Here is a 13288-nt window from a genome sequence, read left to right on the forward strand (position 1 = left end):
GCAGCTGCTCCGGATGTGGGGGAGGGGCGGGGGGGGGGAATTCCAGCCCATCCCCCACCCCCCCCCCGGAACTGCCCCCGACCCCTCCCCCACCCCAAAATGAGCCCGGACACCCCAAATTTGACCCCAACTCCCCCCAAACGACCCCGAAATCCCAAAATTCGCCCTCCCAGACACAAATTCGCCCCAGAGCCCCCCAAAAAATTCCCCCTGAAACGCCAAATTCACCTCCCAAGACCCCAAAATTCCCCCTGGAACCCCAAATTCACCTCCCAAAACCCCAAAATTCCCCCTGACACCCCAAATTTGCCTCCCAAGACCCCAAAATTCCCCCTGAAACCCCAAAACTCCCCCCCGACCCCAAAATTCCCCCTGAAACCCCAAATTCGCCTCCCAAGACCCCAAAATTCCCCCTGAAACCCCAAATTCACCTCCCAAGACCCCAAAATTCCCCCTGAAACCCCAAATTCACCTCCCAAGACCCCAAAATTCCCCCTGAAACCCCAAATTCGCCTCCCAAGACCCCAAAATTCCCCCTGAAACCCCAAATTCGCCTCCCAAGACCCCAAAATTCCCCCTGAAACCCCAAATTCGCCTCCCAAGACCCCAAAATTCCCCCTGAAACCCCAAATTCGCCTCCCAAAACCCCAAAATTCCCCCTGAAACCCCAAATTCACCTCCCAAGACCCCAAAATTCCCCCTGAAACCCCAAATTCGCCTCCCAAGACCCCAAATTTGCCCCCCCACCCCAACCCAAAATTCCCCGGCCCCCCCAAATTTGCCCCCAACACCCCCCCCCGAACTCGCCCCTCCAAGAACCCAAAATCGGCCCCAAAAGTGCCCCCAAAACCCCCGAATTTCCCCCCAAAAAACCCCAAATTCGCCGCCCACCCCCTCCCAGCCCTTCCCCCCCAGACCCCAAACCGCCCCGAACCGGCCCAAACCGCCCCGAACCGGCCCAAACCGGCCCAAACCGGACCGAACTGGTACAAACTGGTGTTTATTGAGGGGGCGGGGCCAGGCCGCGCGCGGGGGGAGATGTCAATCATGCGGAGGGGGCGGGGCCTCGCCGAGGGGGGCGGGGCCTTATTGCTCTGGGGGCGGGGCTTGCACAGTGTGGGGGTCGTAGAAAAAGGGGCGTGGTCGGGAAATGGGCGTGGCCAGGAAAAGGGGCGTGGTTGAGGAAAGGGGGCGTGGCTTGTGGGGGGGCTCGGGTCCCCACGTGCCCAGGGCGGATTTGGGGGCGATTTTTGGGGGTTTTGGGGTGGATTTTTGGGGAGTTTTGCGGGATTTTGGTTTTTTCAGGTTTTCTTTTTAGGGGGTTTTGCGTCTTTTCGGGGGTTTTTGGGGGGGAATTTGGGGGGTTTTGGGTCTTTTCGGGGGGATTTGGGGGGTTTTTGGGTCTTTTCAGGGGTTTTTTGGGGGGGATTTGGGGGGTTTTGGATCTTTTCGGGGGTTTTTGGGGAGGATTTGGGGTTTTTTTGGGTCTTTTCGGGGGTTTTTGGGGGGGTTTTGGGTCTTTTCGGGGTTTTTTTTGGGGGGGCCCCCCCGGGGGTCTCAGTGCAGGTTTTTTGGGGGGGTCTGTCCGAGGTCACAGGTCACAGGTCAGAGGTCACAGGTCCGGCCGGGCGGGGTCAGAGGTCACCGGGGGGGGTCCCCGGAGGGGGGGGAGGGGTCCCCGGTGGGGGAGGGGTCCCCGGGGGCTCCTCGACCTCGTGCAGGGACGGCTCCCGGTACAGGGCCACTGTGGGGGAGGGGCGGGGGTCAGCGGGGCCCAGACCCCTCCCCAGATTTGGGGGGGGGGGCCCCGAAATTCCCCGAAATCTCACCCAAATCCCACCCAAATCCGGGGGGTCCCGATCCCCGAGTTTGGGGTTTCTGATCCCCGACTTTGGGTCCCCAATCCCTGATTTTGGGATTCTCAATCCGTGATTTTGGGATTCCCAATCCCCAATTTTGGCTCCCCAATCCCCAATTTTGGCTCCCAATCCCCGATTTTGGCTCCCCAATCCCAAATTTTGGTTCCCAATCCCCGATTTTGGTTCCCAATCCCCAATTTTGGCTCCCCAATCCCCAATTTTGGGATTCCCAATCCCCAATTTGGGCTCCCAATCCCCAATTTTGGCTCCCCAATCCCCAATTTGGGCTCCCAATCCCCGATTTTGGCTCCCAATCCCCAATTTTGGGTCCCAATCCCCAATTTTGGCTCCCAATCCCCGATTTGGGCTCCCCAATCCCCAATTTGGGCTCCCCAATCCCCAATTTTGGCTCCCCAATTCCCGATTTGGGCTCCCCAATCCCCAATTTGGGCTCCCCAATCCCCAGTTTGGGTTCCCAAACCCCAATTTTGGTTCCCAATCCCCAATTTGGGCTCCCCAATCCCCAATTTTGGTTCCCAATCCCCGATTTGGGCTCCCCAATCCCCAATTTGGGCTCCCAATCCCCGATTTTGGTTCCCAATCCCCAATTTTGGTTCCCAATCCCCAATTTGGGCTCCCCAATCCCCAATTTTGGCTCCCCAATCCCCAATTTTGGCTCCCCAATTCCCGATTTGGGCTCCCCAATCCCCAATTTGGGCTCCCCAATCCCCGATTTTGGTTCCCAATCCCCGATTTTGGTTCCCAATCCCCAGTTTGGGTTCCCAAACCCCAATTTTGGTTCCCAATCCCCAATTTGGGCTCCCCAATCCCCAATTTTGGCTCCCCAATCCCCGATTTTGGTTCCCAATCCCCAATTTTGGTTCCCAATCCCCAATTTTGGCTCCCCGATCCCCAATTTGGGCTCCCAATCCCCGATTTGGGCTCCCCAATCCCCAATTTTGGCTCCCCAATCCCCGATTTTGGTTCCCAATCCCCAATTTTGGTTCCCAATCCCCAATTTTGGCTCCCCGATCCCCAATTTGGGCTCCCAATCCCCAATTTTGGCTCCCCGATCCCCAATTTGGGCTCCCCGATCCCCAATTTGGGCTCCCCAATCCCCGATTTGGGCTCCCCAATCCCCAATTTTGGTTCCCAATCCCCGATTTGGGCTCCCCAATCCCCAATTTTGGCTCCCCAATCCCCAATTTTGGGTCCCAATCCCCAATTTTGGCTCCCAATCCCCGATTTGGGCTCCCCAATCCCCAATTTGGGCTCCCCAATCCCCGATTGGGGCTCCCCAATCCCCGATTTTGGCTCCCCAATCCCCAATTTGGGCTCCCCAATCCCCAGTTTGGGTTCCCAAACCCCAATTTTGGTTCCCAATTCCCGATTTGGGCTCCCCAATTCCCGATTTGGGCTCCCCAATCCCCGATTTGGGCTCGCCGCTGCCGGCCCTCGCTGACCTTCCAGCAGCTGCGGCAGGAAGTGGGCAGCGGCCTTGTCCTTGCGGACGCGGGGCCCGGCCATGGGGCGGCCGTGCCGGTCCAGCCCCAGGTACCAGGCGCGGCCGGAGCGGCGCTGCCGGTACAGGGCCGAGGCGTAGAGCACGTGGTAGTTCTCGAACACGCACTCCTTGAAGCGGCACTCGGGCGTGAAGTGCACCTGGGATGGACTGGGAGTCACCTGGGATGGACTGGGAGTCACCTGGGATGGACTGGGAGTCACCTGGGGTGGACTGGGAGTCACCTGGGGTGGACTGGGAGTCACCTGGGATGGACTGGGAGTCACCTGGGGGCACCTGGGATGGACTGGGAGTCACCTGGGATGGACTGGGAGTCACCTGGGGGCACCTGGGGGCACCAGGGGGCACCTGGGGGTACCTGGGATGTACTGGGAGTCACCTGGGGGCACCTGGGGGTACCTGGGATGGACTGGGAGTCACCTGGGATGGACTGGGAGTCACCTGGGGTGGACTGGGAGTCACCCGGGGGCACCTGGGATGGACTGGGAGTCACCTGGGGTGGACTGGGAGTCACCCGGGGGCACCTGGGGTGGACGGGGAGTCACCTGGGGTGGACTGGGAGTCACCTGGGGGCACCTGGGGGCACCTGGGGTAGACCGGGAGTCACCTGGGATGGACTGGGAGTCACCCGGGGGCACCTGGGGGTACCTGGGATGGACTGGGAGTCACCTGGGATGGACTGGGAGTCACCTGGGGTGGACTGGGAGTCACCTGGGGGCACCTGGGGGTACCTGGGATGTACTGGGAGTCACCTGGGATGGACTGGGAGTCACCTGGGGGCACCTGGGATGTACTGGGAGTCACCTGGGATGGACTGGGAGTCACCTGGGGTGGACTGGGAGTCACCTGGGGTGGACTGGGAGTCACCTGGGGGCACCTGGGGGCACCTGGGGTAGACCGGGAGTCACCTGGGATGGACTGGGAGTCACCTGGGATGGACTGGGAGTCACCTGGGGGCACCTGGGGTGGACTGGGAGTCACCTGGGATGGACTGGGAGTCACCTGGGGGCACCTGGGGTGGACTGGGAGTCACCTGGGATGGACTGGGAGTCACCTGGGGTGGACTGGGAGTCACCTGGGGTGGACTGGGAGTCACCTGGGAGTCACCTGGGGGCACCTGGGGGGTTTTGGGCACAGTCCCAGGTGGGACTTTGGGCCGGATTTGGGGCGTTTGGGGTTTCTGGGGTGGCTTTTGGGAGGGTTCGGAGGCTCCCAAGGTGGATTTGGGGGTCCCCGGGTGGGGATTTTTGGGGATTTTTGGGGGTTTTCGGGGGTTCTGGTGGGGATTTTGGGCCGGATTTGGGGCGTTTGGGGTCACTCACGGAGGCGTAGACGACGCCGGCCCCGTTCATGGCCACGTAACGGCCGGCCCGGGTGCCCTGGATGGCCACGACCCGGAGCCCCACCGGGATCAGGTTGAACAGGGCTGGGGCAGGGCAGAGATCCCAGTTCATTCCAGTATAAACCAGTATAAACCAGGGACCGCCAAAACCCACAGCAGCGCCCTCCCAGTGCCCCCAAACCCCCTCCCAGTGCCTCCCAGTCGCTCCCAGTGCCTCCCAGTCGCTCCCAGTGCCTCCCAGTGCCCCCAAACACCTGCACAGTGCCTCCCAGTGCCCCCAAACCCCCTCCCAGTGCCTCCCAGTCGCTCCCAGTGCCTCCCAGTGCCTCCAAACCCCCTCCCAGTGCCTCCCAGTGCCCCCAAACCCCCTCCCAGTGCCTCCCAGTCGCTCCCAGTGCCTCCCAGTCGCTCCCAGTGCCTCCCAGTGCCTCCAAACCCCCTCCCAGTGCCTCCCAGTGCCCCCAAACCCCCTCCCAGTGCCTCCCAGTTGCTCCCAGTGCCTCCCAGTGCCCCCAAACCCCCTCCCAGTGCCTCCAAACCCCCTCCCAGTGCCTCCCAGTGCCCCCAAACCCCCTCCCAGTGCCTCCCAGTCGCTCCCAGTCGCTCCCAGTCGCTCCCAGTGCCTCCCAGTGCCCCCCAGTCCCTCCCAGTGCCTCCCCAAACGCTCCGACCCTCTGGCCCCGCCCCTTTGCCACCCAGCCCCGCCCACTCGGTTTAGGCCCCGCCCCTCACCCGCCCCGGCCTTTGAGGCCAAAGCTTCCATTAAAGCCCCGCCCCTTTCAGCGAGCCCCGCCCCCTCCCTCCAGGCCCCGCCCCCTCCAAGCCACGCCCACTCACAGCCAGATCACGCCCATTCCCCTCTCAAGCCCCGCCCCCTCACAGCCAGGCCACGCCCGCACCCATTTAAGTCCCTTCCGCTGCATTTAGGCCCCGCCCATTCCCTTTAAGCCCCGGCCCCTCCCTCCAGGTCCCGCCCATTCCCTTTAAGCCACGCCCACTCCCTCCCAAACCACGCCCACTCCCTTTTAAGTCCCGTTCATTCGCTGCCAGGCCACGCCCACTCCCATCTAAGCCACGCCCACTCCCATTTAAGCCCCTTCCGCTGCCTTTAGGCCCCGCCCATTCCCTTTTAAGCCCCGCCCCCTCACTGCCAGCCCCGCCCCCCTTCAGGCTCCGCCCACTCCCCCTTTAAGCCCCGCCCCCCTTTAAGCCCCGCCCCCTCGCTGCCAGCCCCCGCCCCCATCCAGGCTCCGCCCATTCCCCCTTTAAGCCCCGCCCCTTCACTGCCAGGCACCCCCTCCAGGCTCCGCCCACCCCCCTTTAAGCCCCGCCCCCTTTAAGCCCCGCCCATTCACTGCCAGGCTCCGCCCCTCCAGGCTCCGCCCACTCCCCCTTTAAGCCCCGCCCCCTTTAAGCACCGCCCCTTCACTGCCAGGCACCCCCTCCAGGCTCCGCCCACTCCCCCTTTAAGCCCCGCCCCCTTTAAGCCCCGCCCCCTCACTGGCAGCCCCCGCCCCCTCCAGGCTCCGCCCACCCCCCTTTAAGCCCCGCCCTCCTTTAAGCCCCGCCCATTCACTGCCAGGCTCCGCCCCTCCAGGCTCCGCCCACTCCCCTTTAAGCCCCGCCCCCTTTAAGCCCCGCCCCCTCCCTCCAGGCCCGCCCACTCAGTGCCAGCCCCCGCCCCCTTCCTTTAGGCCCCGCCCACTCACTGCCAGGCTCCGCCCCTCCCTTTAAGCCCCGCCCCTTCCTTTAGGCCCCGCCCACTCACTGCCAGGCCCCGCCTCCTCCCAGGTCCCGTCCAGCCGCCCGTCCGGTCCCATGTGCAGGAAGTGGCCGTGGCCCCCCCGGAGCCGCGCGATGGCCCCGCGGAGCTGCGGTTCTGGGACAAGGGGGGGGTCACAGGGGTCACGGGGACCCCAAAAACCCCCCAAAACCACCCCAAAAACCCCCCAACCAAAACCATCCAAAAAAACCCCGATTCCCCCTAAAAAAACCCAAACCTCCCCAAATCCCGGGGGTTTCCCGCGGGGTCTCCTCCTCCTCCCGCGCCCCCGGACCTTCGCCACGACCCCCTTAGGAGCCCCCAAAATCCCCCCCAAACTTCCTAAAATCCCCCTACACCTTCCCGAACTCCCCCAAAGCCCCATCAAAAAACCCAAATCACCTCAAACCTCCCCAAATCCCCCCCAAACTCAGCCGAAACCCCCAAATCACTCCAAAACCCCCCAAAAACTCCCCCAAATCCTCTCCAAGCCTCCCAAAATCCCCCCCCAAAAAACCCCAAATCTCCCCCAGGGCCCCCACAATCCCCCCTAAATCACCCCAAATCCCCTTTAAACCCCCCCGGGACTCCCCAAACCTCCCCCAATCCCCCCGTAACCACCCCAACTCACCCCTAAATCACCCCAAATCACCCCCAAATCACCCAAACCCCCCGAAATCACCCCAAACCCCCCTCAAATCACCCCAAACCTCCCCCAATACCTCCGTAACCACCCCAACCCCCCCAAATCACCCCAAATCCACCCTAAATTACCCCAAACCCCCCCCAAATCACCCCAACCCCCCCTAAATAACCCCAAACCCCTCTTAAATCACCCCAAAGCCCCCCCAAATCAGCCCAAAGCCCCCTCAAATCACCCCAAACCCCCCCAAAATCTCCCCCAACCCCCTCCAAACCCCCCCAAATCACCCCAAACTTCCCCAAACCTTCCCAAAATCCCCCCAAATCCCCCCCAAACCTTCCCAACTCCCCCAACCCCCCCCAAATCACCCCAAACCCCCCTCAAATCGCTCCAAAGCCCCCCCAAATCACCCCAAATCCCCCCAAAATCTCCCCCAACCCCCCCCAAACCACCCCAATCCCCCCGAAATCACCCCAAATCCCCCCAAAATCTCCCCCAACCCCCCCAAACCCCCCCAAATCACCCCAAATCCCCCCAAAATCTCCCCCAACCCCCCCCAAACCACCCCAACCCCCCCAAATCACCCCAAATCCCCCCAAAATCTCCCCCAACCCCCCCAAACCACCCCCAAATCACCCCAACCCCCCCTAAATAACCCCAACCCCCTCTTAAATCACCCCAAAGCCCCCCCAAATCAGCCCAAAGCCCCCTCAAATCACCCCAAATCACCCCAACCCCCCCCAAATCTCCCCCAACCCCCTCCAAACCCCCCTCAAATCACCCCAAACTTCCCCAATCCCCCCCAAATCACCCCAAACTTCCCCAAACCTTCCCAAAATCACCCCAAATCCCCCCCAAACCTCCCCAACCCCCCCCAAATCACCCCAAACCCCCCTCAAATCACTCCAAAGGCCCCCCAAATCACCCCAAATCCCCCCAAAATCTCCCCCAAATCACCCCAAACCACCCCAAACCACCCCAAAGCCCCCCCCAATCACCCCAAATCCCCCCAAAATCTCCCCCAACCCCCCCCAAATCACCCCAAAGCCCCCCCAAATCACCCCAAAGCCCCCCAAAATCTCCCCCAACCCCCCCAAACCACCCCCAAATCACCCCAACCTCCCCTAAATAACCCCAACCCCCTCTTAAATCACCCCAAAGCCCCCCCAAATCAGCCCAAAGCCCCCCCAAATCACCCCAAATCACCCCAACCCCCCCCAAATCTCCCCCAACCCCCTCCAAACCCCCCTCAAATCACCCCAAACCCCCCCAAACCTCCCCAACCCCCCCCAAATCACCCCAAATCACTCCAAACCCCCCCAAAATCCCCCCAAACCTCCCAAACCCCCCCAAATCACCCCAAATCCCCCCAAAATCTCCCCCCAAAACCCCCCAACCCCCCCCAAATCACCCCAAACCCCCCTCAAATCACTCCAAAGCCCCCCAAATCACCCCAAATCCCTCCAAAATCTCCCCCAAGCCCCCCCAACCCCCCCCAAACCACCCCAAACCACCCCAACCCCCCCAAATCACCCCAAAGCCCCCCCAAATCACCCCAAAGCCCCTCCAAATCACCCCAAATCACCCCAACCCCCCCCAAAATCTCCCCCAACCCCCTCCAAACCCCCCTCAAATCACCCCAAACTTCCCCAATCCCCCCCAAATCACCCCAAACTTCCCCAAACCTTCCCAAAATCACCCCAAATCCCCCCCAAACCTCCCCAACCCCCCCCAAATCACCCCAAACCCCCCTCAAATCACTCCAAATCCCCCCAAAATCTCCCCCAAATCACCCCAAACTTCCCCAATCCCCCCCAAATCACCCCAAACTTCCCCAAACCTTCCCAAAATCACCCCAAATCCCCCCCAAACCTCCCCAACCCCCCCCAAATCACCCCAAACCCCCCTCAAATCACCCCATATCCCCCCAAAATCTCCCCCAAATCACCCCAACCCCCCCTAAATAACCCCAACCCCCTCTTAAATCACCCCAAAGCCCCCCCAAATCAGCCCAAAGCCCCCCCAAATCACCCCAAATCACCCCAACCCCCCCCCAAAATCTCCCCCAACCCCCTCCAAACCCCCCCAAATCACCCCAAACTTCCCCAATCCCCCCCAAATCACCCCAAACTTCCCCAAACCTTCCCAAAATCACCCCAAATCCCCCCCAAACCTCCCCAACCCCCCCCAAATCACCCCAAACCCCCCTCAAATCACTCCAAAGGCCCCCCAAATCACCCCAAATCCCCCCAAAATCTCCCCCAAATCACCCCAACCCCCCCTAAATAACCCCAACCCCCTCTTAAATCACCCCAAAGCCCCCCCAAATCAGCCCAAACCTCCCCCAAATCACCCCAAACCACCCCAAAGCCCCCCCAAATCACCCCAAATCCCCCCAAAATCTCCCCCAACCCCCCCCAAACCCCCCCCAAATCACCCCAAATCCCCCCCAAACCTCCCCCAAACCACCCCAAACCCCCCCCCTCCCTCGATCCCGTCCCCGCCGCCCCCCGCCCCCGGCCCGGTTACCGGGGGGTTTCTCGCGGGGTCTCCTCCGCCGCCCGCAGCCCCGGACCTTGGCCACGAGCCCCCGCAGCTGCTGCTGGCACAGGGACGGGGGGCGGGGGGCGCCGGGGGCGCGCGCGGGGCCGGGGGCGCGCGGGGGGGGCGCGTCCTTCCCCCCCCGGCGCTGCCGATCAGGGAGCTCGCCAGGGCCGCCATGGGGCCGCTCTTTGGGGGGCTTTGGGGGGCTTTGGGGGGGCTTGGGGGGAGTTTGGGGGGGTTTGGGGGGGTTTGGGAGGGGTTTGGGGGGGTTTGGGGGGGCTTTGGGGGTTTTGGGGGGGGGGTCCGAAAGGGTTTCGGGGGGAGTTGGAGGGGTTTAAAGGGGTTTTGGGGGGGGTTAAAGGGGTTTTGGGGGAGTTTTGGGTTTTTTGGGGGGGGTCTGAAAGGGTTTCGGGGGAGTTGGAGGGGTTTAAAGGGGTTTTGGGGGGGTTTAAAGGGGTTTTGGGGGAGTTTTGGGGTTTTTTGGGGGGGGGTCCGAAAGGGTTTCGGAGGGAGTTGGAGGGGTTTAAAGGGGTTTTGGGGGGGTTAAAGGGGTTTTGGGGGAGTTTTGGGGTTTTTTGGGGGGGGTCTGAAAGGGTTTGAGAGGAGTTGGAGGCGTTTAAAGGGGTTTTGGGGGGGTTAAAGGGGTTTGGGGGAGTTTAAGGGGGTTTTGGGGGAGTTTTGGGTTTTTTTGGGGGGGTCTGAAAGGGTTTTGAGAGGAGTTGGAGGGGTTTAAAGGGGTTTGGGGGGGGTTGAGGGGGTTTTGGGGGAGTTTTGGGGTTTTTTGGGGGGGGTCTGAAAGGGTTTGAGAGGAGTTGGAGGGGTTTAAAGGGGTTTGGGGGAGTTTAAGGGGGTTTTGGGGGAGTTTTGGGTTTTTTTGGGGGGGTCCGAAAGGGTTTTGAGAGGAGTTGGAGGGGTTTAAAGGGGTTTTGGGGGGGTTTAAAGGGGTTTGGGGGAGTTTAAGGGGGTTTTGGGGGAGTTTTGGGGTTTTTTGGAGGGGGTCTGAAAGGGTTTCGGGGGGAGTTGGAGGGGTTTTAAAGGGGTTTGGGGGAGTTTTGGGGGTTTTGGGGGGAGTTTTGGGGGTTTTTGGGGGGGTTTAAAGAGGTTTTGGGGGGAGTTTTGGGGTTTGGGGGGGGTTAAGGGGTTTTGGGGGGAGTTTTGGGGTTTTGGGGGGGTTTAAGGAGGGTCCGGGGGAAGCCGATGGGAGTTTTGGGGCGGTTTAAGGGGATTTAAGGGGGGTTCGGGGCGAGTTTTGGGGGTTTGAAGAGGCTTTTGGTGGATTTGGGGGAGTTTGGGACTTGAGGGGGAGTTTGGGGGGTTTAAAGGGGCTTCGGGGGGGTTAAACGGAGTTTGGGGGAATTTTGGGGGCAGTTTCGGGGGAGTTCAGGGAGGTTTTTGCGGGATTTAAAGGGGTTTTGGGGAGGTTCAAAGGGATTTGGGGAGTTCGGGGCAGTTTTGGGGTGGTTTGGGGGGGATTTGGGGCCTTCGGAGGGGAGTTTGGGGGGGGGTTTAGGGTTTTTTGGGGGGGTCCCGGGTGGTTTTGGGCGGGTCCCGGGGGGGGGTCACAGGTGGTTTGGGGGCGGGGCTTGAGGGAATTTGGGGCGGTTTTGGGGAATTTGGGGGGCGGGAATTTGGGGAGGGGTCTCTAAAGTGGGGGAGGGGCGGCGGGGGGGGGGGGGGATGGTCCCGTGGGGGGTGGGGGAGGGGGTCGCGCGCGGATCACGTGACTCGCGCCGTTCGGGGCGGGGGGGGGGGGAGGGGTCGGGGTCGCCCCGGGGCCGTTTCGGGGGAGGGGGGGGAAACCTCCGCCCCTCCCCCCTCCCCAAAATCTCCTCGCGGTGGGGGAGGGGCGGGTGAAGGGGGTGGGGGAGGGGCGGGGGGGGTGAACGCGCGCGGGGCCGCGGCCGCGGGGTGGGGGAGGGGCGGCGGGGATTTTTCTGGGGGAGATTTTGGGGGTGGGGGGGGGTTAGGGGCCGCGCGTGGGGGGAGGGGCGCGCTGGGGGGAGGGGGGAGGGGTCCGGCGGGGTGGGGGAGGGGCGGGGAGGGGTCGCTCTGTCGCGGCGCGTGGGGGGGGGAGGGGCGGGGGGCGCGCGGCGCTCGGGTCCCGCCGTGGCCGGGGGGTGGGGGAGGGGCGTGGGAGGAGGAGGGGGTGGGGGAGGGGCGGGGGACGGGGGGAGGGGCGGCGCGCGCAGGCGCGGGGGCCGCGCGCAGGCGCCCTGCGGGGGCGGGGGAGGGGCGTGGGCGAGGCCCCTCCCCCCGCGCGGGTTCCCACGCACGTCCCCTCCCCACCCGCGCCCCTCCCCCACCCCCGGAGCCGGCAGAGACCGGAATGGACCAGTTCGGACCGGTTCGGACCAGTCCGGAGCGGCTGGGATCAGTAGAAACGGGTATGGCCCAGTTTGGACCAGTTCGGACCAGTTCGGACCAGTCCGGAGCGGTTGGGATCAGTAGAAACGGGTATGGCCCAGTTTGGACCGGTTTGGACCAGTTCGGACCAGTCCGGAGCGGCTGGGATCAGTAGAAACGGGTATGGCCCAGTTTGGACCGGTTTGGACCAGTTCGGACCAGTCCGGAGCGGTTGGGATCAGTAGAACCGGGTATGGCCCAGTTTGGACCGGTTCGGACCAGTTCGGACCAGTTCGGACCAGTCCGGAGCGGTTGGGATCAGTAGAAACGGGTATGGCCCAGTTTGGACCGGTTCGGACCAGTTTGGGTCTCGGCATCCCCGGAGAATCCCAGTATGGACCGGTGCGTCCCAGTTCGACCCCAGGGTGTTCCAGTAGAGCCCAGTCTACTCCCAGTTCCATCCCAGTCCATCCCAATCCCATCCCAGCCCATCCCAGTCTATCCAAATTTATCCCAGTCCATCCCAGTCCATCCCAGTTCCATCCCAGTTCATCCCAATCCCTCCCAGTTCCATCCCCGTCCATCCCTGTCCATCCAAATTTATCCCAGTCCATCCCAGTTCCATCCCAGTTCATCCCAATCCCTCCCAGTTCCATCCCTGTCCATCCAAATTTATCCCAGTCCATCCCAGTCCGTCCCAGTTCCATCCACGTTAATCCCAGTCCATCCCAGTCCACCCGAATCCATCCCAGTCCATCCCAGTTCCTCCCAGTTCATCCCAATGGGTCCCAGTCCTGTTCCCTCTCAGCCAATGGGATCGCGCCGTTCCCGAGAGGGGGCGTGGCCTCTCCGGTTCCCATGGCAACCGCTCCCCGTCTGGCGCCCCCTGGCGGCGGCGCTCGAACATGAAATTCGCCGGTTTCGGGTTAAATTTTGGGTTTTTTTTCTTTTTTCTCTTTTTTTTTTCTTAAAAACGCCCGCGGGGCCGCCCCTCCCCCCGCCCCTCCCCCCCCCCGCGGGGGTCCCGCCCGCCCCTCCCCCCGCGCGGCCCCCCCGGGAATAAAAATAGATGCTCTCGGGTGGGGGAGGGGCGCAGGGGGGAGGGGCGTCTCCATGGCAACCGGGGACATCGCCGTGGCAACCGAGGATGTCACGGAGTGACATCGCCATGGCAACCGGGGCGTCGTCACAGTGACATCGCCATGGCAACCGGTGACGTCATAGAGGGCGACATCGCCATGGCAACCGGTGACAGCGTCGAAGTGACGTCACC

General features: G+C 62.6%; 1 protein-coding gene across 1 annotated transcript; it reads right to left on the minus strand.

The window, feature by feature from the left end:
* Positions 1-993: 993 nt before the first annotated feature.
* FGF11 (fibroblast growth factor 11) lies at positions 994-9890 on the minus strand. Its single transcript, XM_082300476.1, has 5 exons — positions 9658-9890; positions 6492-6602; positions 4704-4807; positions 3323-3521; positions 994-1744 (listed from the first exon to the last, which is right to left on the minus strand). The coding sequence occupies exons 2-5, from the start codon at positions 6541-6543 to the stop codon at positions 1635-1637; spliced, it is 465 nt and encodes a 154-aa protein (XP_082156602.1). The 5' UTR covers positions 6544-6602; positions 9658-9890; the 3' UTR covers positions 994-1634.
* Between the last annotated feature and the right edge of the window lie 3398 nt (positions 9891-13288).

Source organism: Coloeus monedula (assembly GCF_965178545.1).
Source record: "Coloeus monedula genome assembly, chromosome: 40".
Classification (NCBI taxonomy): domain Eukaryota; kingdom Metazoa; phylum Chordata; class Aves; order Passeriformes; family Corvidae; genus Coloeus; species Coloeus monedula.

Coding starts and splice junctions, on each gene's coding strand:
- FGF11 (XM_082300476.1), bottom strand. CDS start 6,543: ATGGGACCGGACGGGCGGCTGGACGGGACCTGGGAGGAGGCGGGGCCT. Junction 4,808..6,491: donor GGAGGAGGCGGGGCCTGGCA/GTGAGTGGGCGG, acceptor GCCCTGCCCCAG/CCCTGTTCAACCTGATCCCG. Junction 1,745..3,322: donor CCTGCCGCAGCTGCTGGAAG/GTCAGCGAGGGC, acceptor CCTCCCCCACAG/TGGCCCTGTACCGGGAGCCG.